We start from the raw sequence: 24,726 nt of genomic DNA on the forward strand, positions 1-24,726 counted from the left end.
ATTCACAGCGGCACTTTCTACACAAAACACCTTAAGCGGTGTGAGATTCACAGCAGCATTTTCCACACAAACTTGATCGAGCAGAAAACCAGAATAGCACTTTCCACTGCCAAATGGAGCAAAGTAAATTCCATAGTTTAGCGTCCTGGAATAACAATTTCTAAAAAGAAAAGGAATATTAAGAACACTCAACGTGGTATTGAACATAGGAAATGGTGAACATTACAAAGCTTCCGTAAATTATATCGAATACATTTAGCTGAAGGGAAATATTATGAAGAGGTTGCGGTAAAGTACGTTGTTATATGAATAAGCTAAAAATTATGTATGCCAAATTCTCTGTTTATACATTACATCTCTTTTGTATGTATTTTTATTCAGATTTATTATTTATTTTTTTTTGTTTACTGTTTTTTAGCAGTGTTTGTCATAATACTATGCACCGATTAACGATATTATAACCAGGCTTTATTGTTATTTCATGAAATTATAAGTAAGTATAAATTATGGAAAGTGTGGGTAGAGAATAATAATTTTATATTAAGAACACCGGTCACATGACCGGTCAGCGCATGTGCAGAATAGCATGTGAGTACTGTGAGGCTGTGTACTGAAAGATCAATGTTCCTCAAGCGAAGCTATTAGAAAATGTAAACTCTCCTATGCGCCGGGTAACGTGTTTTATCTTCTTTGAGTGTAATGTTGTGATTTGAACTAGATCTACAAAGATGAAGGTTGCAGTGGAAGGGTGCTGTCATGGCGAGCTGGATAAGATCTATGAGAGTATCAGTTATCTGGAGAATAAAGAAGGTGTGAAGGTGGACATGCTACTCTGCTGTGGAGACTTCCAGGCCGTAAGAAATGAGGGAGACTTGAAATGCATGGCGGTGCCGGCCAAATACAGACAGATGCAAACTTTCTACAAGTGAGTTAGCAGCTGCTACCGTTCTCTTGATAGATAGAGAGATAGACATACAGTATATACAGATATTGTACATATATGGATTCTTTGACATTACAATAAACTGCATTTTCTTCATTGTATAAATTATTTAATTTATAAATAATTTATCAACCACAGTTTCTCATGTCAATGGGTTTTCCAAGGTACTACTCTGGTGAAAAGAAGGCCCCTGTTCTGACCATTTTCATTGGTGGAAACCATGAGGCATCAAACCATCTGCAGGAGCTTCCGTATGGAGGCTGGGTGGCCCCCAACATCTATTACTTGGGTGAGATCTTTGCCCTATACTCATATCAGTCAATAAACTGGCATTAAGGTGTTGTTCCATCAGCACTTTGCAGTTGTCAGTGGACATATCGTTCCTCATTCCTCAGGTTATGCGGGTGTTGTGCGCTTTAGAGGTGTACGGATTGGCGGTCTTTCTGGAATCTTTAAATCCCATGATTACAAGAAAGGTGAGATTTAACAACTCCAAATATGCATTTCACCTCCCTCATAAAACAGCTAAATGTAGTATTTTATGACCAGCTTTATTGCTATTCATCAACAGTTCACACAATGCACATAAACTGTACAGTAAATAACAATGTAAACATAATTATCAGCCATATCTGCAATTCTTTTATTAGTTTAATGGAGTGTTCTGGGTTCAACACAAGTTAGGCTCAATCGACAGCATTTGTGGCATAATGTTGATTACCACTAAAAACTATTTTGACTCATCCCTCCTTTTCTTGCAAATATCTAGATTACAGCGAGGCATTTGCAGTAGAAGTGAATGGGGCCAATTCTTTAAAGCTAAAATACTCACTATTTCAAAAGTATAGCAGGACATAAACATTATGTGTGTTAACACGATTTTAGTGTGATTAAATCACTTACTGACCTTTTCTGTGGAACGTTATATACAATTGTACAACTTCGTTGTCATGACAACCATAAAATAAGACTATTTTAAACAACTCTACAGCTCAAATAATACAGTTTTAATGGAATGAATGTACGTGGGTTCTTTTATAAAATTATAAGCTTCACATTTTGCCTGTAAACCCTCCAAACATCGGCCCCATTCAGTTCCATTGTAAGTGTCTCACTGTAACCTCCATTTTTATAAAAAAAATTTAAGTAGGGTAGGTCAAAATTACATTTTGCGGTAATCAATATTATGCCATCAGAGCTTAACTTGTATTGAAACTGGAATATTCACTGAATAACAAAGTCTTCATGCACTTTCAGGACACTTTGAGTTCCCACCATACAATCAAGAAACCTTGCGCAGCGTGTACCACATAAGGAACATTGATATCTTCAAGCTTAAACAGGTAAGTCTCAATCTACACTGATGAGCCAAAACATTATGATCACCTGCCTAATATGCTGTTGGTGCTCTGCGTGACACCAAAACAGCACCGACCTGCCGAGGCATGGGCTCTATAAGACCCCTGAAGGTGTCCTGTGGTATCAGGCACCAAGACATTAGCCGCAGATCCTTCAAGTCCTGTGAGTTGTGAGGTGGAGCTGCTGTGGATTGTTGGTCCAGCACATCCCACAGATGCTCAGTTGGATTGAGATCTGGGTAATTTGGAGGCCAGGGCAACACCTTGAACTCTTCATCATGTTCCTCAAACCATTCCAGAACAATGTGTGCAGTGTGGCAGGACACATTATCCTGCGTAAGGAGGCCACTGCCATCAGAGAATACCATTCCCATGATGCACCTGGTCTGCGGTGATGTTTATGTAGCTGGGCACGTGTCAAATTGGCGTCCGCATTAATGGCCAGACCCAGGGTTTCCCAGCAGAACATTGCCCAGAGCATCACACTCCCTACACCGCTTGTTGTCTTCCCAGTGTGCATCCTGGTGCCATCACTTCCCCAGGTGTACGGCACACATACACGACCGTCCATATGATGTCAAAGAAAATGGGAGTCATCGAACCAGGCGACCTTCTTCCACTGCTCCAAGGTCCAGTTCCCATTGTAGGTACTTTCGAGAGTGGACATGGGTCATCATGGGGCACTCTGACCGGTCTACGACTACGCAGCCCCATATGCAGCAGGGTGCAATGCACTGTTCAAATTTTGTACACCTTTTGTCGGTTTGGTCCAGGTGGGATAGCCTTCCTTGCCGTATGGAGTGGTGGTGGTGGTGTAGTGGTCTAAGCACATAACTGGTAATCTGGTAATCAGAAGGACGCTGGTTCGAGCCCCGCAGCCACCACCATTGTGTCCTTGAGTAAGACACTTAACTCCAGGTTGCTCCGGGGGGATTGTCCCTGTAATAAGTGCACTGTATAATACATTGGTACTCAGAAGGTTGCTGGTTTGATCCCCACAGTCACCACCATTGTGTCCTTGAGTAAGACACTTAACTCCAGGTTGCTCCGGGGGGATTGTCCCTGTAATAAGTGCTCTGTAAGTCACTTTGGATAAAAGCATCTGCCAAATGCATAAATGTAAATGTATCCACGAGCCTTGGGCACCCAACAACCTGTCGCCGGTATGTGGTTTGTCCCTCCTCGGATCAGTCATCTAGCCATTACAAATGTCAAAGTTGCTCCGGTCTTTCCTCCTGCCCATTTCTCCTGCATTCAACACGTTGACTAAGATAGTTGATTGTTCACTTACCATCTAGTCTACCCAGACCTTGAAATGTGGCCTTGTTAGGAGATGATCAACATTATTTGCTTCACCTATGGTCATAATGTTTTAGCTCATCAGTGTACATAAACATTCACTAAATACTATGGATGCACAGATGGAGAACATTTTACAAATAAGGATGTCATTTTTATTTTGCCACATATATACTGTTTTTTTTCTTGTTGATTAAACATTTTTCACACTAAATCTTAAAGGTCACATTATACATGCTTTAAGGGAAATCAGGCATCAAAACATTATTTAGAGTAAACAGATTTTAGTTTAATACTACGGAAATGTTCTGCTTCCTCACCAAACAAATGCTTATAATTAAAAAAACAATGCTAATATTTGTAGATACCAATATGGTCATGGCTATATTGTATATACCTGCAAAATCTTTTCATCATTTGTCATGCACTTTCAGATTTAGGATTAAAACAAGCCATTTATATTATACCCAGTTATAGCAGGAAGTTTGTTTTCTTCTGTGCCATGTATTGTAATATATAACACGGCATCTCCAGATCAAGATGCCCATAGACATTTTCATGACGCATGATTGGCCGAGAGGTATATATCACTACGGCAACACAAATCAGCTTTTGAACAAGAAGAAGTTCCTCAGACAGGAGGTGGAGAGCGGGACCTTGGGCAGCCCGGCTGCTGCAGAGCTCCTAGAGCACCTGCAGCCCAGTTACTGGTTCTCGGCTCACCTGCACGTGAAGTTTGCTGCAATAATGCAACACCAGGTGGGCCTGATATATATATAAAAACAGGTGTCAATATCAAAGTTTATGATGTATTAATAATAAGTAAATAACCTCACTATTTTTCACAACAGGCTAAGAATAATGCCGCCCCAAAGATCACCAAGTTTCTTTCACTTGACAAGTGTCTTCCACACAGAGACTTCCTTCAGGTAATGATCCTGCTATTTATATCCTAATAAAACATTGCATATTTGAAGATCCTCCAATGTAGTGTTTGTTTTTGAGTGAAAAAGCATTTCAATATGACAGATCGTGGAGATACCCGACAGACCAGGCTCCTCCGAGCAACTTGAGTATGACCCAGAGTGGCTGGCCATCTTGAAAGCAACAGACAGCCTCCAGAAACCATCCTGCAAATTCTGGCACCCCCCGCAGAACAATGGTCTACATACCCGGTATGTATAATGCTAAAAAGGCCACATTTGCATGCACATCATTTTCAGATGAAGAAAATCTGTGTTTGTGTTGCATTTAATTGGTTCTGTTTCTATTCTCTTCCCATTTATTTCAACTCATTTGTAGTCATTCTTTACAGCTGTCATTCATGTCCTTGACAACAGCACACACAAGCACAATTGATAGTAAAATCTAGGTCATGAAACTTGCATTATTGATTGTTTGTTCAATAGTTTGACGTTTCACAGTTGCCTTTGTTCTGTAAATCTAACAATTACTAACATGCATACCTGTAGATTTATATGTATTCTGTTACTGTGGATATTTCGAATAAGGTGTTTACATGACATAGTATTCCAATGAATATGCCAGCTGTCTTATTCACATTTCTACAAACTGGAACATTGGCTTAAATGGAGTTAACGTGTTGACATGACACATACATAATCAGAACGGTGTTGCGTTCAGGTCTTGTCAGAATGAATGTTATTGTGAGATGGCAACTCTGGGATTTCCCCACATTGATTTATTTTATGTATTATTTGCTGCCTTATCAATAATAGAACAAAGCAAGAGTAGAAAAGAGATGTGCAGGAGAGGTTAGACACACTAGTAGGCTTATTTGAATACCTCACAACAAACATTTAACTCCATATGAATAAATCAAAATAACATTAAATAATAAAGAAAAGTAAATAAGCAAAAAAATTATATCTCAGACCTCTGAAGTTATTCGTTTCTATGGCAACACTCAAAACGCCAAAGCGGTTTTGTTATTGGTGTATGTTAAACGGGTATACGGGATGTCTCCGCTACCTTTAATGGTTCGTCATGACAGTCCGGTCAGAGCTTTCGTAGAATTACGAGTTCTATGAAGAAAGTCAGAAAGCACGGCAGTTCTGTCATGACGTGAATGCACCATATGCCCGAATTCCAGTATTAATTGGCATTTTTATGTTCATGCGGTGAGTGACTTGCATACCATTGAATATGCATGCAGTGCCAGAAATGAACTTTTCCATATGGGGCAATAATTGCCCCCTGGATTCGATTTTTGGGGGCGTAATATGTTTGAGAATGTTTTATTTAACATTTAAATTACTGTCATTCTTTTATTCAGATACTTCAGTTTAATTCCCTTAATTTCTGACCCTATATGCATGTTACAAGTCTTTACAATTATTATTTTGTTTTTAAGGTGGGACTTCAGTGCCTCAGAGGAAGCTATGATGGAGGTTGTGAGCGATTTTAGTGGTGACCTCTCCATCCCTGAGAACTTCAGCCTGACAATTCCTGCCTATGACCCCGGCCACCCTCAGCACAATGCCCACCCTGCCTACTCCACCAACCCCCAAACCACAGAGATGTGCGCTACTCTCGGCCTGACAGACATCTACATCCTGAGTGGGCAGAGTGACCGGGAGGGGGGTACCACCGGTGCGACTGAAGAGGAGGATGAGGACAACCGGAGCACGGGTAGTGTAGATGAACCCAGTGAATACCCCACTGACACCTCCGTCCTTTCCAACTCCTACAACCCTGATGAAATCACCATCGAGGATGAATGGGAGGAAGAGGAGGAGGGGTTAGGATGTGCAGAGGAGAAATGGACTGATGCAGTAGTTCCAGAAGGGCAGGTGGGGGGTAAGGACAGCGATAGAGACAGCAGCCCTTTGCGAGCGACGGCCAGCAGACTGAGCTTACCACCCCCGTGCGCTGCTCCAGAGCCTGCACTGCGCTCCCCGTTGTCTCTCACTCTTCCCCTGCCCTCTAACTCCGCATCCCTCTCTCAGGGCAGCTCAGAGGAGGAGAGGGACTTTACACCAGCCAGGATCCCCAAACGCACCAGCGGGGAGACAGCCGGGCCAGTGATTCACTCAGGCGGCACACCTCGAATCAAACGAAGAAACCAGAGTATCTACACGGCAGTAGATGATGAAGAGAGTGAGGGGTAGATCAATGAATGCTTTCATTTTTTAAATCATTAAATTAAACATTACATTTGCCACGTAGTTTAGGGATTTAAAGCGATAGTCATTTTCTCACCCTCATGATGTTCCAGACCTCTACAACTAATTCCATGGGACACAAAAGATGTTAGGAAGAATATTAGGGACTGACAGCCTCCGCCATCATTGCATCTTTTCTTTCATCCATTGAAAGAGAACAACAGGAAGTCATATGTGTTTGAATGTAATGCAAGAATCAGTGATTTCTTTTAATCTTTTATTTGTCATTCATTTGTATTTTGCTTTGTGACAAGTTTTAATGATGTTGTTTATTTTTAGCCAAATATATTATGTCACCAGTTGTTTTCTGGATTCTTTTATTTTGTCGTGATTAACCCAGCTTTACCATTCTGTTTTAAATGCATAAATTATTTGATTTTTTTTTATGTTGAATTAGATACTCCTATCCGAGTACAGGGATCCTACTCCTTTTGACTTTTACTCGTTTGTAAACTGCATTCACATAGCAGGGGCTGCAAGACACCTTTCTCAAATTCCTTTATTGGGATAGTTCACCCAAAAATGACATCTCTCCTCATTTACTCGCCCTCATGCCATCCCATGTGTATGACTGTCTAATGCAGAACACAAACTAAGATTTTTAGTGAATAGTGACCAGAAATGTGAAGCTCCAGAAATCACATAAAGGCAGCATAAACAGTCCATCAGACTCCATGTGGTGTGGATGAGAAACAGATCAACCTTGAAGTCCTTTATTATTATCTATTTTACATTAATAGTAAAGGACTTGATCTGTTTCTCATCCACAACTATCATAGAACTTCTGAAGATATCAATTTTACCACTGTAGTCATATGGAATATTTGTATGCTGCCTTTGTGATTTTAGGAGCTTCAATTACTTTTTATATGTATAGGGCATTTCACAACACATCATTTCCAAGCAGTTGTACAGAAATGTTTACGATAACAGAAAATGAAGCTGTAATGTCTGTGATGCCTTTGTCATCATTGTGCGGTTTGATGAAAACATGATTGTAGATTATGCCACATATCTATATCCACACACTAATGAGCCAAAACATTATGACCACCTGCCTAATATGCTGCTAAAACGGCGCCGACATGCCGAGGCATGGACTCTCAGCAGTGGCCAAAAGTTTTGGCAGTGACATAAATTTTGTGTTTTGCAAAGTTTGCTGCTTCAATATTTGTAGATTATTTTCTCACATGTTTCTGTGGTATACTGGAAAACAATTATTACTCTTATTAGTGCTCAGAGTTGATCACAGATTGTGGGCTTCTGCTTGTCCACTCGCCTTTTGAGGATTGACCACAGGTTCTCTATGGGATTAAGATCCGGAGAGTTGTCTGGCCACGGCTCCAAAATTTCAATGTAATGATCTCCGAGCCACTTCATTATCACTCTTGCCATGTGACATGCTGCTCCCTCATGCTGGAAAATGCACGGATCATCTCCAAATTGCTCCTGGATGGTTGGGAGAAGTTGCTCTTGCAGGACGTTTTGATACCATTCTGTATTCATGGCAGTGTTTTTGTGCAGGATTGTGAGCGAGCCCACTCCCTGTGATGAAGAGCAACCCCACACATGGATGGTCTCAGGATGCTTCACTGTTGGCACAGGGCTCATGGTAGTGTACACCTTTTCTTTTCCGGACGATCGATTTTCCAGATGTCCCAAACAGATGGAAGGGGAAATAACTTTGCACCAGTCTTCTGCTGTCCAATCCTTGTACTTCCTGCAGAATTTCAGTCAGTCCTTGATGTTATTCTTGGAGAGAAGTGGCTTCTTTGCTGCCCTTCTTGACACCAGGCCATTGCCCAAAAGTCTTCGCCTCACTGTGTGTGCAGATGCCCTCACACCAACCTGCTGCCAATCTTGAGCTCTGCACTGGTGGTGACAGGATTCTGTATCTGACTCCTCAGGAGGAGATGGTCCTGGCACCTGCTGGTCACTCTAGGACGTCCTGAAGCCTTCTTCACTGCAGTTGAACCTCTCTCCTTGAAGTTCTTGATGATCCGGTAAATGGTTCTTTCAGGTGCAATATTCCTTGCAGCAATTTCCTTGCATGTGCGGCCATTTTGAAGCAAAGCGATGATGGCTGCACGTATTCTGTAGAGGTAACCATTGCGAACAAGAACACAATGATTGGAAGCACTTCTTCCCTCCTTTCATAGCATCAGTCTGCTCTTATAATCCAATCAGAATGATGGAGTGATGTCACCTGACTAGTGCTCGCTCACACTTTCACAGGTGCTGCTGATATGATTAGTGAAATGATGTTAGCTGGTCATTTTGTGCCAGGGCCAAAAAAACCTGAAATTTTGGTTTTTGTGATAAAGTTAATATTTTTGGCCATTGACGCTTTTTGCAATTATTTAAAATGCATTTGATCACTCTGCACAGTAATCTAGAAACGATGTGAATCAACACCACAACAACTGAAGCAGAAAACTTTGCAAAACACAACATTTATGTCACTGCCAAAACTTTTGGCCATGTCTGTTCAAGGCCCCTGAAGGTGTCCTGTGATATCTGGCATTGCAGTGTGAAAGGGTGAAGTATTCTACTGTCATCAGGGAACATCATTGCAGACCAGGTACACCCCTTCATGGCAATGATGTTCCCTGATGGCAGTGGCCTCCTTCAGTAGAATAATTCACCCGTTTAGGTAGGTGGCTAGAGTCAAATTGCCATCCACATGAATGGTTGGACCCAGGGTATCCCAGCAGAACATTGCCCAGAGATCACACTTCCACACACACACATTTTCAACACATCAGGTATGGTATTAGGGTGAGTAAATGATGGTATAATTTTAATTAGTGAATCTCTTTGAAAGTACTCTAATTATTACAGACAAGATACAAGACCACAGGTTTAGATCAAGGCTATTTTCATTCGTAGCAGAACAGCACAGCTTTATTTAACATTTCAATTCACAGAGGTGTTAACAGGAGATCAGATCTGTTCCACAAAAACGGTGGACCTGAAGACACATGACAAATGATATGTAGCTGTGTGACACCTTATGATACCCAATTCATTCCCTATACAACCATATAAATGTATTGGTAACCCATAATTGCGGACTAATATCAATTTGAAATAAAACTCATTTTTATACACATCAACAAACAGCATCCTTAAAACAAAACATCGTTAATGACTCCTCTTTAAGACACTCAGTTAGTTTATTCTTACAGGTTATTGCCAGAACACTTCCACCCAACATCTCGAAAACGCTACTTCTTAGGTGTGGACTCACCCCGAACAAGCCCAAACACGGAAAACACTGAGTAGGCACTTTTTCGGGGCTTTGCCACTTGTGGGAAAGTGGGCAAGATTTCCCTTGACACTATGTGCCATTCCAACCTATCGTATGCATCAGATGGGCAATCATTCACGTTCTAAGATAATGATTTGTGGGAGCTTGAATATTTATGTTGCTTTTGAATATACAAACTAAGACAATGGCCTGGTATTGCATCCAGACAATTCAATGTGTGATATTCTGCGATTACCCATCTTATGCATCAGAACCATCTCGCTGGCGCCAAAACGTTATCAATGATTGGTTGATCGTTTCTCAAACAGTAGTTTACACAAAGTGGCAATATCATAGAGAAGGCATCGTAGAGCTTGCTGTTGTTTTGTGAACACTGAAAATCAATGTGGTCAGGAAGACAACATTAATCTCCAATACTTTTTGGGTCTAGGAAGAATGACAAGCTATAAAGGGAGACTGATTAAAACACAGAGGCTAAAAACAATCTCAGAATGAACAAATAATGTCTTCAGCGTTCCTTCCATAGTTTCGAATTTAGTGCTGTGGCCTTCACAAGCGCTCACAGTTGAAGGGTTATAAGGATACGTGCATGATTCGTTTAGGGTTAAGGTGCTTACTTTCCTCCAGTGTTACAGAGTATGGTGTAGATTTCGCTTGAAGACTTCTGGGCTGTTCTGGTTGTTTTAAGGGACATTGTGGGCCATATCGTAACAATATATATTTCTCCTGATTATTTAATTTCTTCATTGTTCCATATGTCTCTTTCTCCATCCTTTATCTTTTTTAGTGACACCCTGGTTCTTGCATAATCAAAATTAACACTGACTGAAATGATTCTTGACTTACAACTAATGAACAATCCACATTTACTGCCAGATTTGACAGAGTACATCGCCAGTTCGCTTTCGGCCCCGTCCATCAAACCATCAGAAGTCTTCCTGGAAAAATCTCTTCATGGCATCTCGGAGGAATTTTCCTCACCTCCTTCTCTTTCCATATCCGTCTTGGGAGGTGAAAGGGTAAAGGGTGGGATTTTTGGAAGGAGAAGGTGTCGGTGGTCTCCCGTAATGGGGTGTTGACGGGCCTTTAGTTCCCACAGCAGCTTCGTGTGGATTGTGCATCTGGGTCCTGCAGGTTTACTCCCCGGTGTCGAGCAGCATGCGTGGGGTTTTGGGTGTCTGTTTTTGGCATCTTTTTTGCTATTGATAGATAAAGATGATAAAAGATTTGAATAAATAAATCTACAAGGAAAGCATCAATTTTAGTAACATCGCATTAAGCAACATACAAAAGCAAAACAAATGTCCTTTACTCACCCTCATGCAATATCAGTTGTATGACTTACTTCTGCTGAACACAAAGAAAGATTTTAGAAGAATATCTCAGCTCTCTAGGTCCATACGATGCAAGTGAATGGTGACCAGAACTTTGAAGGTTCACAGAGCATATAAAAGCAGCATAAAAGTAATCCATTTCACTCTAGTGATTAAATCCATATCTTCAGACAGATCAATATTTAACTCTTTCGCATTCTTCTTTTGTTTTTGACTATTCTTTCTGCATATCGCCACCTACAGGGCAGGGTGGAGAATTATAGAAAAAAGGACTTAAATATTGACCTGCTTCTCACCCACACCCATCATATCACTTCTGAAAATATATATTCAACCACTAGAGTCTTCTGTATATCTTTTATGCTGCGTTTATGTCCTTATTGAACCTTCAAAGTTCTGGTCACCATTCGCTTGCATTGTATGGACCTAAACAGCTGAAATACTCTTCTAAAAATCTTTGTTCTGCAGACGAAAGGAAGTCATACACATCTGGGATGGCATGAGGGTGAGTAAATGATGAGAGAATTGTCATTTTTGGGTGTACTGTCCCTTTAATTCTTACCAATGGCCAGAAACAACTCATTTACATTCATTGCAGTCTTGGCAGAGGTTTCCATGAAAAGCAAGCCTGTGTCTTCTGCATATGTTTGGGCTTCCTGTACAGACAAACAAGGGGTCTTGAGATACTGCACGTAACTATTAGGCCTGCCAAAGTTAACATGTTTGATATTTAATTCATGTTGGAATTTAATTATTCTCAAAACTTAACAAATATGAAATATAATTTATGATTAAAACACCATTGATGGTACTAATAGTAGTAAGAATGCCATATGTAGGCAAATTTGAAGCAAATTCAAATTTTGGATAATTTTCTATTATTTAAATCTATGTATTGATGGCCCCAGTAATTATAAAACTCGCTTTTGATACTGAAACCACAAAGAGCTACAGGTTACATGTCCAGTTTTCTATATCATTCAGAACTAAAGGTGATTGAGGATGCGTGAAGAAAGGAAGAGAGATGACCTCATACTCCACCAGTCTCTTGTCAGCGAGGTCGGCCTTGTTCCCTGCTAGGGCAATGACAATGTTGGGACTGGCCTGCCTCTGCAGTTCTTTCACCCAAGCTTTTGCTCGCTCAAACGTTTCCTGTAAACAGAGTGAGACTTGCAATGATGAAGGTACAGCCAGTGTGTGTGTGTTCTATTTACAGGTTCATTTCCTGAACACAAATAAAGCCTCATCTTCTAAAATAACTTTAATAAGTGGCCAATTTGTTGTAGCCAAAGGCTAAGAAACTAATAGCTGTGCGTTCTACCAAAAAGGAACATTTCTTAAGCCGAAAACATTTGTACCGTGAGTGTTCTACGGTTAACTTACAGGCTTGGTGATGTCAAACACCACAATGGCCGCCTGGGCTCCACGGTAGTACATGGGAGCCAAGCTGTGGTAGCGCTCCTGTCCCGCTGTGTCCCAAATCTCAAACTTCACTGTAGTGTCGTCCAGACAAACAGACTGTGCTAGGAATGCAGCTGATGTTGGCCAACACACAGAGAACAACAAGTTACGCCAGAGACTCCAGGAACTAAACAGACATGTTTTGTGTTATCTGTTCTTTGAATAGAATAACATTAGCATATTATTCTACTGCTTATACGACACATGAACGTGGACTGACGTGTTAAGTGCAGATTATTCGTTTGATGCACAAACACAAGTTTCAGGTCACATCAGTTGAAATCGGCCACATTGCTTGGCAACCGTAAACAGTCAACAGTTATGCTAATGAGCTATATTCCTTGGGAGGAAAATGGTTTATTACGATGATTATTGTTAATAAATATTTTTTTATCAAACGCAGTTGTCTTTGATCATTTTGTTGTATTTTGCTCTGTTATAAAAGCATTAAGTCAATCAAGCCAGTTTGTTACAGTGACTTTAGCTCCGCTTTGTGCCTTGCCTTACAATACTCCTGAACCATGCTAACATCACTGTACGCATGTCCTCAAATGGCTTATCGCTTCAACAAGATCTCCAGTTTGAAGTCTAATAGTGCTGCATTTTCTCCAATTGTACTCTATCGGTCTGTATCTGGCTTTATTGGAGCCAAAGTCTATAACAATGTTGGTGTAGATTATACTTTGTGATTGTGACATCAAACTCACAAGTGATGACATATTTACATTTACATTAATGCATTTGGCAGATGCTTTTATCCAAAGTGACTTACAGTGCACTTATTACAGGGACAATCCCCCCGGAGCAACCTGGAGTTAAGTGTCTTACTCAAGGACACAATGGTGGTGACTGTGGGGATCAAACCAGCAACCTTCTGAGTACCAATGTATTATACAGAGCACTTATTACAGGGACAATCCCCCCGGAGCAACCTGGAGTTAAGTGTCTTACTCAAGGACACAATGGTGGTGACTGTGGGGATCAAACCAGTGACCTTCTGAGTACCAGTTATGTGCTTTAGCCCACTACGCCACCACCACTCCACATATGGGACCTCTATTATATGATGAAATAAAACATGATCTCTGCACACAGCGAATGAGCATGTTTATATGCACGTCACTGATAACTCTCAAAAATCTGCCCAATAAAATAAAGACAGTTTGAAGGGTTTACATACAAATCAATAAACAAACAATGCAAGAAAACACATTTACATGAGACTTTGAAATTACAGGGTTTTTCTCTGTGCTAAATGTCAAAACTGTTGCTAAGGCCCTATAAAACATGTTTTATTTTTTTTATCCATTTATGTAATTAAATCATAGCCCTTATAATCACATATAGTGATTTTAATTGTAATTTTTACCTCGCATATAAAAAATTAAGCGTTTACAGGTAATTCCATTTTTATGACTGGATTCTGCCATTTCTTCCGTGTTTTGCGCATCGCTGAAATCGTAAGGCCCTATGTTACAGAGTCAGATGTACACATCAAATTAGCAGAAATAATGGTGATTAAGGCAAAGCCAAATTGGGAGTATGAGGCAAATATCAAGATATGCCAATGGGGTTTTGCTTAAAGTTCCTGTAGAGCTACTGGTTTAGCATGGTTCTAACAAAGGTGAGATCATGCGTTCAATTCCCTGGGAAAATATCAATATCTTGAAGGCACTGTAAATATAATAAACCCCAATAATTTGACCTCCCTGATAAGTAAAACTGTGACATTTACATGACCTTACATGTTGACTTTTTAAGGCTTATTAAGCATAATTCATGAAAGACTGTGCATGTAAACACATTCCTTGTCTATTTCAAATCCATCTGTAAGAGCTCCCAATATAATATAACATGGAGACAACTTGAATCCAGAGATTGTAAAATGCTGTTTACATTTCTTATTCCAAGCACTCAATGCAGATTAATGCAGTCCTTGTAAATATAGCGTGAGTTAAAATCATTTCAACTAATCTGCTGAGCAAACTTTGCCTACAGAAGCACATTCTGGATGAATGATAGATGAATACAATGTAAATGCTCACCTCCAATTGTGGTCTCCTGAAACTCATCAAACTGGCCTTTAACAAAGCGAAGTACCAGGCTGGACTTGCCGACGGCCATGTCTCCCAGCAGCACAAGTTTGAACTGGCAGATCTTGGTCTGCGGTAAGCTCCCATTGGCCCTGCCGGTCCCGCGTGTGCTCATGATGGAGGAAGGGTGGGCGTCCTCCCTGGTAGCCTATGAACAGCAACTTAAGAGGTGGACTGAGGACTCACTTATTCCAAGAACTGGACAGATTTGTGCTCTGAACACAGCCACAGTCAGCCTCTGTGATGCTAAAAAAACACAACAGTAAAATCATTATTCGAACAGAGCGGAAGAGGAAGTGACCGAGACTTAAATAGCAAAACAGTAGAGTGTTAAAACTCTCGTTTACAGAAAACGAGAGCTTTTTTTTGTCATTTCAAGGAATTCTTCTCTGACATAAATGATGCATAATTCTGGGAGCAACACTGGTGCACTTCATAGAACAGTTGAATCAGTCTTGTGAATTAATCTTTCATTTGTGGACTGGTTCAAAAGAATGATGAATTCACGAATCTGACTGATCCACTGGTGTGGTGGTGGTGTAGTGGGCTAAAGCACTAAACTGGTACTCAGAAGGTTGCTGGTTTGATCCCCACAGTCACCACCATTGTGTCCTTGAGTAAGACACTTAACTCCAGGTTGCTCCGGGGGGATTGTCCCTGTAATAAGTGCACTGTATAATACATTGGTACTCAGAAGTTTGCTGGTTTGATCCCCACAGTCACCACTGTTGTGTCCTTGAGTAAGACACTTAACTCCAGGTTGCTCCGGGGGGATTGTCCCTGTAATAAGTGCTTTGGATAAAAGCATCTGCCAAATGCATAAATGTAAATGTAAATGATCCAGTTCTCAAGAACAACTCACTGGCTCAATGATCTGGGTACAGTGGTTCTGGAGTTAACTTGAGGGGAAGATTACCAGTGAGTTATTACTTAAATGTAAGTTTTTTTTTTTCCCCTCACATAAAACAATTGTTTCACTTAATGCTTTCTTAATTTGGCAGGCTAATTTATTGAATGTTGCTGGCATTTTTTCCAAAATAAGCTAAATAATAATTGTATAGAATTGGGCTATATAGTGTTTGAAAAAAGCACACTGATGCTTTTCTCTATTTTAAATTTAAAACATCTTTGCGAATAGAAATCACACTTGTTGATGTGAAAGATACAAGATATTTGTGTTGGCACTTCTGGAAGGGTCATGATTGCAGCATCGGGCTTTAATGATGTACACTTTGTCCTCATGATGTACACGTCATTTACTATTGTGGTCAATTCTGTCACGTGACACTATATTTGTGCGTTAATGCCAATTTTCACGACAAAAGGTGTTTCCAAACCATTTTTTCGTGACATTTGAAGTATCGACATGAAACGGAAAAATATTATGTCAACATTTTTGAAATGTTAGAGATAATTTGCGTTTCCATCAGCTTTATTTTAATGCGCTAAAACTTTCTGCGCAAATAAATCCTTTGTAATTTGACACATTTCTCAAATAATCATGTGTATGTCTCTGTGATCCGATCATAATTCTAGTTAGGCGTATGTCTATGTGTTGATCAAATTCATAATTATAGGCTAGTAATCAATTGTATGTTTACGTGATCTGATGCATAACAAGTGTACATCTCTGTGATCTTATGCATAGCTATACGCAAGTGTGTAATATATGATGCATAACTCTAATAATGTGATCTAAAGCATAATAAGCAGTTAAGTGTATGTGCTCTGATGTACGAGAGGCGCAATATAGACTTTACCATTAACGTGACTCGTCTCGATCCAGACGAAACAAGACAAGCGGGCCAAGCGCTGTCACGAGCACCAAATTCGAAAATGATCGCACCCCATTTGGATAGGCAGAATAATATAAAACAATTATCATTAGTGGTATTTACCTGGGGTTGCCAGTTTCGGTTGTTTTGTCGGGTGATGTTTCGGTTGTTGATCTATCAACTGGTTAAAAGACTGCGAGCGCTTCCTACTCATCCGCGCATGCGCAGTGAGTCATCAAAATCAGAGTGCATTTGGACGAATGCTTATCTAGTCTGAGATTTATCTCTTGTTTTGCTATTGTTGATGTTGTAATGACTATTGTTGCCGTATAATTAATTATTTTTATAATTGTTTGTGGTCACAAAGCGTCTTATATACAGTTTCTTCAAACTAAATTCAAAACAAATTAAATGTATTTTACTTTTTAGACGACAAATAAAGCTGGTTTAACGTTTCTTATAACTTAGAAACGTTACAACGTTAAACTTTTATTTTGAAATCGTAGGACGAATTCGAGGCTTCATTGTCTTTGCATAATACACAGCCTACATTAATCAACACTGATACATCAACAAATATATACATCATTTATATTTTTAATTTATGTTTAGTTTATTTGTAATGACAGAAAGCGCTTTGCTATTTATGTCTATACATTGTCAATACGTCAAACAACGTATCTGTTGGAGATTTAGGACTTTTATTTTGAAACAATGCCGTGCTCAAGATTTGTTTATTATTATTATTATTATTATTATTAAACAGAATTAAAATGCAATCATTTATGGCATAATTCAATAATCATCCATATGTTTTCCGTGTTGATATAAACCACACACAATAATAATAATTTAAAAAAAACTGAGGATCATAATCTAGTAACATAAACCGTTTCAGGCCATTTCTGTCTGTCATCCATTGAAGAGATTTTGCAAATAATCTTTAAGTATTTACATCTGTGGATAAAGTGTTTACCTAAAACAATCAGGTTATTTATAAAAAATTCTAGGTTCTTATCATTCAAAAACACTCCAAATTTAATTGAGATCACATTCAAAGGATGAAGCGATATTCCTTTAGATTAGATATCCTAGCCTTTGAAATGAAAGCCAAAATTCGTGTACAAATTCACAATGAAAGAAAATATGTTCTACCGTTTCGATTTATTTCTCACAAAATCCACAAGAATTGTGCTCCCAATTAAATCTGTCATGTAAAAAGCAATTCGATGGATCAATGTCATTGAAGATTTTAAATGTCACTTCTTTGGCCTTATGCCGTGCTCAAACTCAAACTGTTTGTGTAACCTCACATTACTCCCTGATCGAGTAGTGAAAGCCCGATACTGTTGTGTGGTGCGTGTATACACTATGCACAGCGGTAAAAGCGTGTGAGACCTGATTTCAAAATAAAAGCGACCTTCCGGAGAAAGTCATGTCACATTCAGTCTGTCTGTCAATAATGAACGAAAATAAATAAATGTATAACATACATAAATAACTATATAAAATGAACTGAAGAAATATTAAACAAAAAAAAAAAACTATTTAAAAAAATATTACGACTGCAAACTTAATAAATTCATAATAAAGAATATATTTCCAAAGACCATCTGAATTTTAAGCACAAAATAACAGTCATTAAGAAACTTCCTTATTCCAAAGAACAATTTCACTTGAGAATGATAGTACACCACCTCGGTGTGTCCCTCGCATAATGTCAGGGCATACTGGTGTTGAATTTCAAAATTAAAGCCCTCTGAAATGTCATATATTAGATGTGTTCTACATTCAGATAAATGTAAAAATTAAATAGTAAAATTAAAGTAAATTATTTCCTTATAATTTTCAGTACATAGATGCAGTCAACCACAAAGTATTTCTGGTGGGTCCTGCAACAAGTTCCACAGAGGAAGCTGATTCCAGCCTTGCAGCAAAAAGTTTCAGGTATTCATTAATTTAATCAATCAGTATCAGGTCCTTTAGAATTGTGACTATTTGATGTACCATGTGTGCAGTTGCGCAGCACTGAAGAATTAGGAGGGCCCAGCCCATGTCCAGTTTATCACATGAATGTGCTGGAGTTTTTCATGGTGCTGCTAGTTTTAGTGCAATTAATAAGCCATGTAGCATCAGGCTGGGATTCATTTGGTGGGACCATTCCACCAGGGACATGTCATCTTCCAAGGACCTCCAGAGAGGGTTGTCAGCATATTGGTCTTCCTCGTTCTCATTCGTCTGCTTTTATTTGTGAGATGTTCTTACCCCACGATGACCCTTTCTCTCTTGGGTGCGTTTGGAAAGGTCTAGAGAGGGCCAGCTTACCCCTCCATTACTGTGTAGTGGGTTACACTTTCTGTGAAAAGTTGCCATTTTTCATGGGTTGTTCGGTTCTGGTCTGTTGTTGTGGTACATATTTACACCCACACTTTTCTACTGAAAGTTACAGTTTGTAATCTTTTAGCAATATGCAGTGCTGTAATAGGTTTTAAGTGATTTTGCCCATTGTGTAGTAAGTGAACACTCCTAATGGAGCCACTGAGCCAGTGGGACATTTACCTACATCCAGCATCAGCCATTATCCTAGTAGTGACAGCACTAAAAGTTGGAGCCTAACATGAAATATAAAGTGAGATACAATTTGTCTCCTGATTCAATGAATGTAAGTAGAGCCTTTTAGGGTGGGGGCCCATCAAAGGTTTTCAGTGATGAGCATGCACATGCAGGGTACACCCAAAATCAACCCAATAGCTACACCAACATTTAGAGATATAGTTGGTATGTCATGTGCTCATTTTTCACGTTTCACAACAAATCAATTTCCAGTATGCTTGATTTTTGCTTTAATAAATCCACACTTTATGTGGTCAATACAAATCTCACAAAGAGTTTGTATTGTAGCAAAATACTGCATTTGTTTACATTCAGGGTTGTTCAATAGGTGATTTTGGAATATGAAGTTATGAATGAACTTTACATATAGTGCTTTTCTGACACTTCATTCAAACCACTGGGGAATCTCCTCAAACATCCACCTGGATGACTGACAGCAGCCATAGTGCACTGGCACACTCACCAGCTATTGCTGGAGCAGAGAGAGATACAGTCAATTAATGGATGGGGATTATTAGGAAGCCATGATTGATAAGGGCCAATGGGGGGAATTTGGCCTGGACATCAGGGTTACACCCCTACTCCTTTTGAGAAGTGTCCTGGGACTTTTAATCACAGAGAGTCAGGACTTCAGTTTAACGTCTCATCCGAAGGACAGTGCCCTTTTACAGTGTAGTGCCCCCATCATTATTCTGGGGTATAAGGACCTACACAGTCTGCAGGGTGAGCACCCCCTACTGGACTCCCTAATACCTCTTCCAGCAGCATGCTTAGTTTTCCCATGAGGTCTCCCATCCTACTGGCCAGGCTCAACCCTGCTTAGCTTCAGTGGGCAACCAGTCTGGAGCTACAGGGTGATACGGCTGCTTTTAGTAATGCCTTCAGGACAGCTGCACTATGCAGGAGATTATGTTTTGAATATTTGTGTTTGTTTATATGGCAGTGATGAAGGCCTTTCCAGCTGTTTCACTCATCAGGTTTGGGACATCTAAAAATGGCTCTCCAGATACTGAAAGCATCAACTTTGTCAGGACTCAAGTCAGGACTCAAACACACAAGGCAGCAGACATGTATAAGGAAAATAAATCTTTTATAAAAACGTCACTGTTCTTAATTGAAGAAAATAATCTTTAATGAAGCATCAGAGGAGAACAGTTGCTTATGATGAGCATTTCAGAGAGTTCACAGCCGTTATGAAATGTCTTCTGAAGGGTTAGCATTTAGAGCAAGGTTGTATACAAATAAATGTATGCTAGCCCAAAACAATGGGTTGTGTGCTGGGCTAATCCCGATGTCTGATAGCTTAAGTAAATAAAACTCTGGAAATCCTGGACAGTAATCGACAATACAATCTAGTTCAATCTGCCAGTGGCCCGTTTGGATAATCCCTTCCACACGCTGCTCAATGTAATATCTCTGTCTGCGTCGAGGGGTGTCCGGTCAATTTAATTCAAAAGACAACTTCTCAAAATCTTCCTGGATGAGTAGCTCATCTGTTAATCAATGTAAAATAATGTGTAATGTCTTACAGAAATGCAGGAAATGAATCATCATATGTTAGGATAAAAAAGAATTAAAACTATTAGGTAATACAAATAATTTACAATCTTTACTGATGCCAAAATCCAAAAGCCAGCACACAGTTTAGGTGAAAGCCAGAGGAATTGAACAAAACAGGCAAATGTACCAAAAACAGGAGCCAAAAATATAAAAATACACAGAGCAGGCAAGGATCTCAAATCATTGTTTATACATGTCCAGAAAGGCTGGAATTACACCCATACTGAGAGATCTAAGAGGTAAGTGGCAGGTGAGCAGGTGAATGGGACGGCTGATGGATGATTAGCGGGGTGCGGTGCAGAGGTGAGGCGGAGCAGGACAGCAGACTGGGAATTGATAAACCGGATGATTGTGTTGAGGCATGAAGGGATGGAGGTGTAAGATCTGCAACAAGATACAACGAGCAACCATAGAGAAACAGAGAGAGAGATGAAGGGAATGTTAACAGACAGGGTAGATTTAAATATTTACCACAACAACTTTAAATGTTGCATTTAGTAATTATCTGAATATATGGATATTTGTTGTTCAATAAGAATGAACAGAAAGTAATGCCGTCTTTGCTGTACCTACTGAAAGTCCCGGAAGCTTGTTGTTTATGACGTCATTTTTATATCACCAGAACTTGAATTTGAAAAAGACTCGATTGTTCACATAGTAAAGGGGTGCTGTAGACTCCATGTAGTAGTTAGGAATGAAACAGCAGATAAATTAAAGATGCAATGGAGAGAGGTGAAGTTGATTTCATATAGTAGATTAGAGTTTAAAGCGATAATAAAGAGCAAATCAATCCTGGCAGAACCATTTGGACCAGGGGCGGATTGGCCATATGGAGAACTGGGACTTTTCCCTGTGGACGGTGTCCTGCAAATATATGCTACCTATCAGGATATGCAACCAACATGTGCGAGAAGCCCGCAAAACGGTATATTACAGCTATTCAGGCCGGCTGGCTTCCAACAAAAACAGTCTAAATGCAAAATGGACCAAGACTAAAGTTGGCCAAAAAGAGAGACGGATGTTTTGAAATATATTGATATTTAGCTTTAAAGGAAATCATGTAAAAGTTAAATATGAAATATGTAGAAGTTATAAATTACTTCTTAAGGTTTATAAAGCGCACACACACCCATGACGAAAGCATGACAATTTGTATGGCAATTAATCGTCATAATCGCGAGAGCCCTAAAACAGACAATTATTCGTTATGATCGCAATTCTTTAATACATTTATTTATTTATTTATTTTGCACTTTCTAATCACAGACATGTCCGTTGCTTGATTTTGGTGTTAAAAAAACTAATCTAAATTTGAGGGGCAAAGTAAGGTTGACCGTTTAGGAACTGTATTCATTTACTGATGTATGAAATAGCAATAAATGATTCAGAAATGGTTATCAGCTTCTTTTGGGATGTTTAGTCTACATAAAAAATATGGCATGTAGATGTCCCTGACAAAATAAGTATTTCATGTCAATTCTATTGATCTAAATGAATTGCGATGATGACATCAAGGGAAATAATCCACATTTATGAGAGATGAAATGAGTTATGAATGTTAGAACAGATTTGTCTAGCAAAGAGGAAGCCTAGTCCAAAATAAGTTCAGGTGCTTTGATCAGGAAATTTGAGGCCGATACCGATCACCAATATTTTTACACTTGATTGGCCAATAACGATCCAAACCAACAGTAACACGTGGGAAATAAGCCTGTGCCATTTAAGTGTATTGATATTTTGTGTCTGTGTTCTTCTTTAGGGTTCAGAGAAGGCAGTTTCAGGAACTAGTGGAGCAGAAGTTTCATGAGTGAACTGCCTCCTCCCTCCTAACCTCGACTCCTCCTCCTTCCTGCACCACTGGCCTTCCAGCCACACCTCTAACTCTGGACTGCCTCCTCCCTCCTAATCTCGACTCCTCCTCCTTCCTGCACCACTGTCCTTCCAGCCACACCTCCAACTCTGGACTGCCTCCTCCCTCCTAACCTCGAACCCCTGAGTAATTAATAAAGAATTACCACATAATTATGAGGGAATTACTTACAACCTGGAACAGTATTCTAAAGTGAAACTACAGGGAACCCCATTAATGAATGATTATCTGGTAATTCTGTATTAAATAATCATGGGTTCCCTGTATTTTCACTTTAGAATACTGAATACTTTAGCAGTTGACCATACAGGCCAAAACTAATACATTCGCTGTAATGACTCATTTTGGGAGTGTAGCATTTCCATAGTAATAATAACATTAGAAATAAGGAAGAAAGGGCCACAACCTGAATATTGTAATGGCTAATTGTTATGATATTATTGTAATTGTAATTAATCGACTGTTCATTAGTAGTTACTCAATAGTTATTTCTCCTGAAGCTGAATTAGTAGATAATTAATAATAGTTCATCAGGAGGCATGACTGAATTCAATAGTTATTGATTAACTAATTGTTACTTAACACAACTATAAAAAGCTATTACATACTGATTAGTTAACACATCTTCCTTAGTAGTTAATAGTAGTGACTTAAGTGTTAATGAAGAATTACCTATTAGTTCTGCAGTAATTCCTTATTAGTTATGCATTAAGTAAGATACAGTATTCTAAAGTGTTATCCATTTATGCATTATCCAAAGTGACTTACAGTGCACTTATTACAGGGACAATCCCCCCGGAGCAACCTGGAGTTAAGTGTCTTACTCAAGGACACAATGGTGGTGACTGTGGGGATCAAACCAGCAACCTTCTGAGTACCAATGTATTATACAGTGCACTTATTACAGGGACAATCCCCCCGGAGCAACCTGGAGTTAAGTGTCTTACTCAAGGACACAATGGTGGTGACTGTGGGGATCGAACCAGCAACCTTCTGATTACCAGTTATGTGCTTTAGCCAACTACGCCACCACCACTCAGCTAATGTTTCTTGAAATATGAAGGTCAGTATAAATGTGAATGTTTATGTTTGCCCTACACTGTAATTGCACTATTGCTGTATCCTCACAATATAGATGCTGTCACTTAATGTATCTTGGATATATACACGTCTGATGTGAATATATAAAAAGTTTGTATCAACAACATTTAATAGATAAGTGTGTGTATTTGATATACTGTTCTGTGACTTGAATATAGACAAACTATGTTTGGTTTTAGCTAAACAGAAGAAGCTTTATGAACATTTGGATGTCATGAAAAGTTCATCTGGAAAGTTTCCTAAACATGCTTAAATGTCTGTTTCCAATTTAGTATGTTAGCATGTATACACAGAATACTGCCTAATGCCTTTTTAAAAGTGCCATATGAAAGTATGCAATGATAAAGAATGATAAGTAGTATTTTGCATTGTCACATGACCATTCTGTGTATCGTGTTATCTTCGGGTAGTATTGAGCTTGTTGCATTGAGAGTAAAAAAATTAAAAATTGCAGCATGTTCTGGTCAAATACTGCATATGTTGGTAAATGTATATGCATAAAAAGATAACACCAGCAGTGTGGCAAAGAGTTTTGCAAAGGCAAGCTCGTATTTTCTTCCAAAAATGTACAAATCTAGTTTAGTAAGTCTGTTCACTAACGTCAATGCACTGTTGAAAAGAGCTGAGCTAGGGTAATGGGTGCCATTCAGCATGTGTCTGGGCTCTTCATTTGGCAGTGTTGTTGGCATGAGGTGCTGTGTTTGTTGTGGTTCAGACTGGTGCAGTTATTGGGTGCAGGGGTGTTCCAATGAGGGCAGTACAGAGAGGACGAATGAGTGTCTGTGCCTGGTCATTATGCTTTAATCCCCTTTCTCTTTTCTGGAAAAAAATCTGAATAGTGCTAGAATCACTGACTCGATTTT

At 39.4% G+C, this 24,726-nt stretch overlaps 2 protein-coding genes across 3 annotated transcripts; one reads left to right on the forward strand and one right to left on the reverse strand.

The window, feature by feature from the left end:
- Positions 1-91: 91 nt before the first annotated feature.
- On the forward strand, positions 92-9,212 carry LOC127654664 (lariat debranching enzyme-like). Of its 2 annotated transcripts, none has more exons than XM_052141922.1 (9): positions 92-215; positions 719-925; positions 1,108-1,232; positions 1,339-1,419; positions 2,201-2,286; positions 4,135-4,359; positions 4,452-4,529; positions 4,630-4,775; positions 5,975-9,212. In XM_052141922.1, exons 2-9 carry the CDS (start codon positions 729-731, stop codon positions 6,729-6,731), a joined length of 1,695 nt encoding a protein of 564 aa, XP_051997882.1. In that variant the 5' UTR covers positions 92-215; positions 719-728; the 3' UTR covers positions 6,732-9,212. The 2 variants fall into 2 exon arrangements, with proteins under 2 accessions (XP_051997882.1, XP_051997881.1); XM_052141921.1 differs by lacking the exon at positions 92-215 and adding an exon at positions 569-588.
- A 431-nt stretch (positions 9,213-9,643) lies between these two features.
- LOC127654679 (ras-related protein Rab-5B-like) lies at positions 9,644-16,944 on the reverse strand. The gene is made up of 6 exons (XM_052141953.1): positions 16,843-16,944; positions 14,897-15,190; positions 12,774-12,925; positions 12,420-12,542; positions 11,953-12,046; positions 9,644-11,255 (listed from the first exon to the last, which is right to left on the reverse strand). The coding sequence occupies exons 2-6, from the start codon at positions 15,057-15,059 to the stop codon at positions 11,143-11,145; spliced, it is 645 nt and encodes a 214-aa protein (XP_051997913.1). The 5' UTR covers positions 15,060-15,190; positions 16,843-16,944; the 3' UTR covers positions 9,644-11,142.
- Between the last annotated feature and the right edge of the window lie 7,782 nt (positions 16,945-24,726).

This window comes from Xyrauchen texanus, chromosome 14, assembly GCF_025860055.1.
Source record: "Xyrauchen texanus isolate HMW12.3.18 chromosome 14, RBS_HiC_50CHRs, whole genome shotgun sequence".
NCBI classification, from domain to species: Eukaryota; Metazoa; Chordata; class Actinopteri; order Cypriniformes; family Catostomidae; genus Xyrauchen; species Xyrauchen texanus.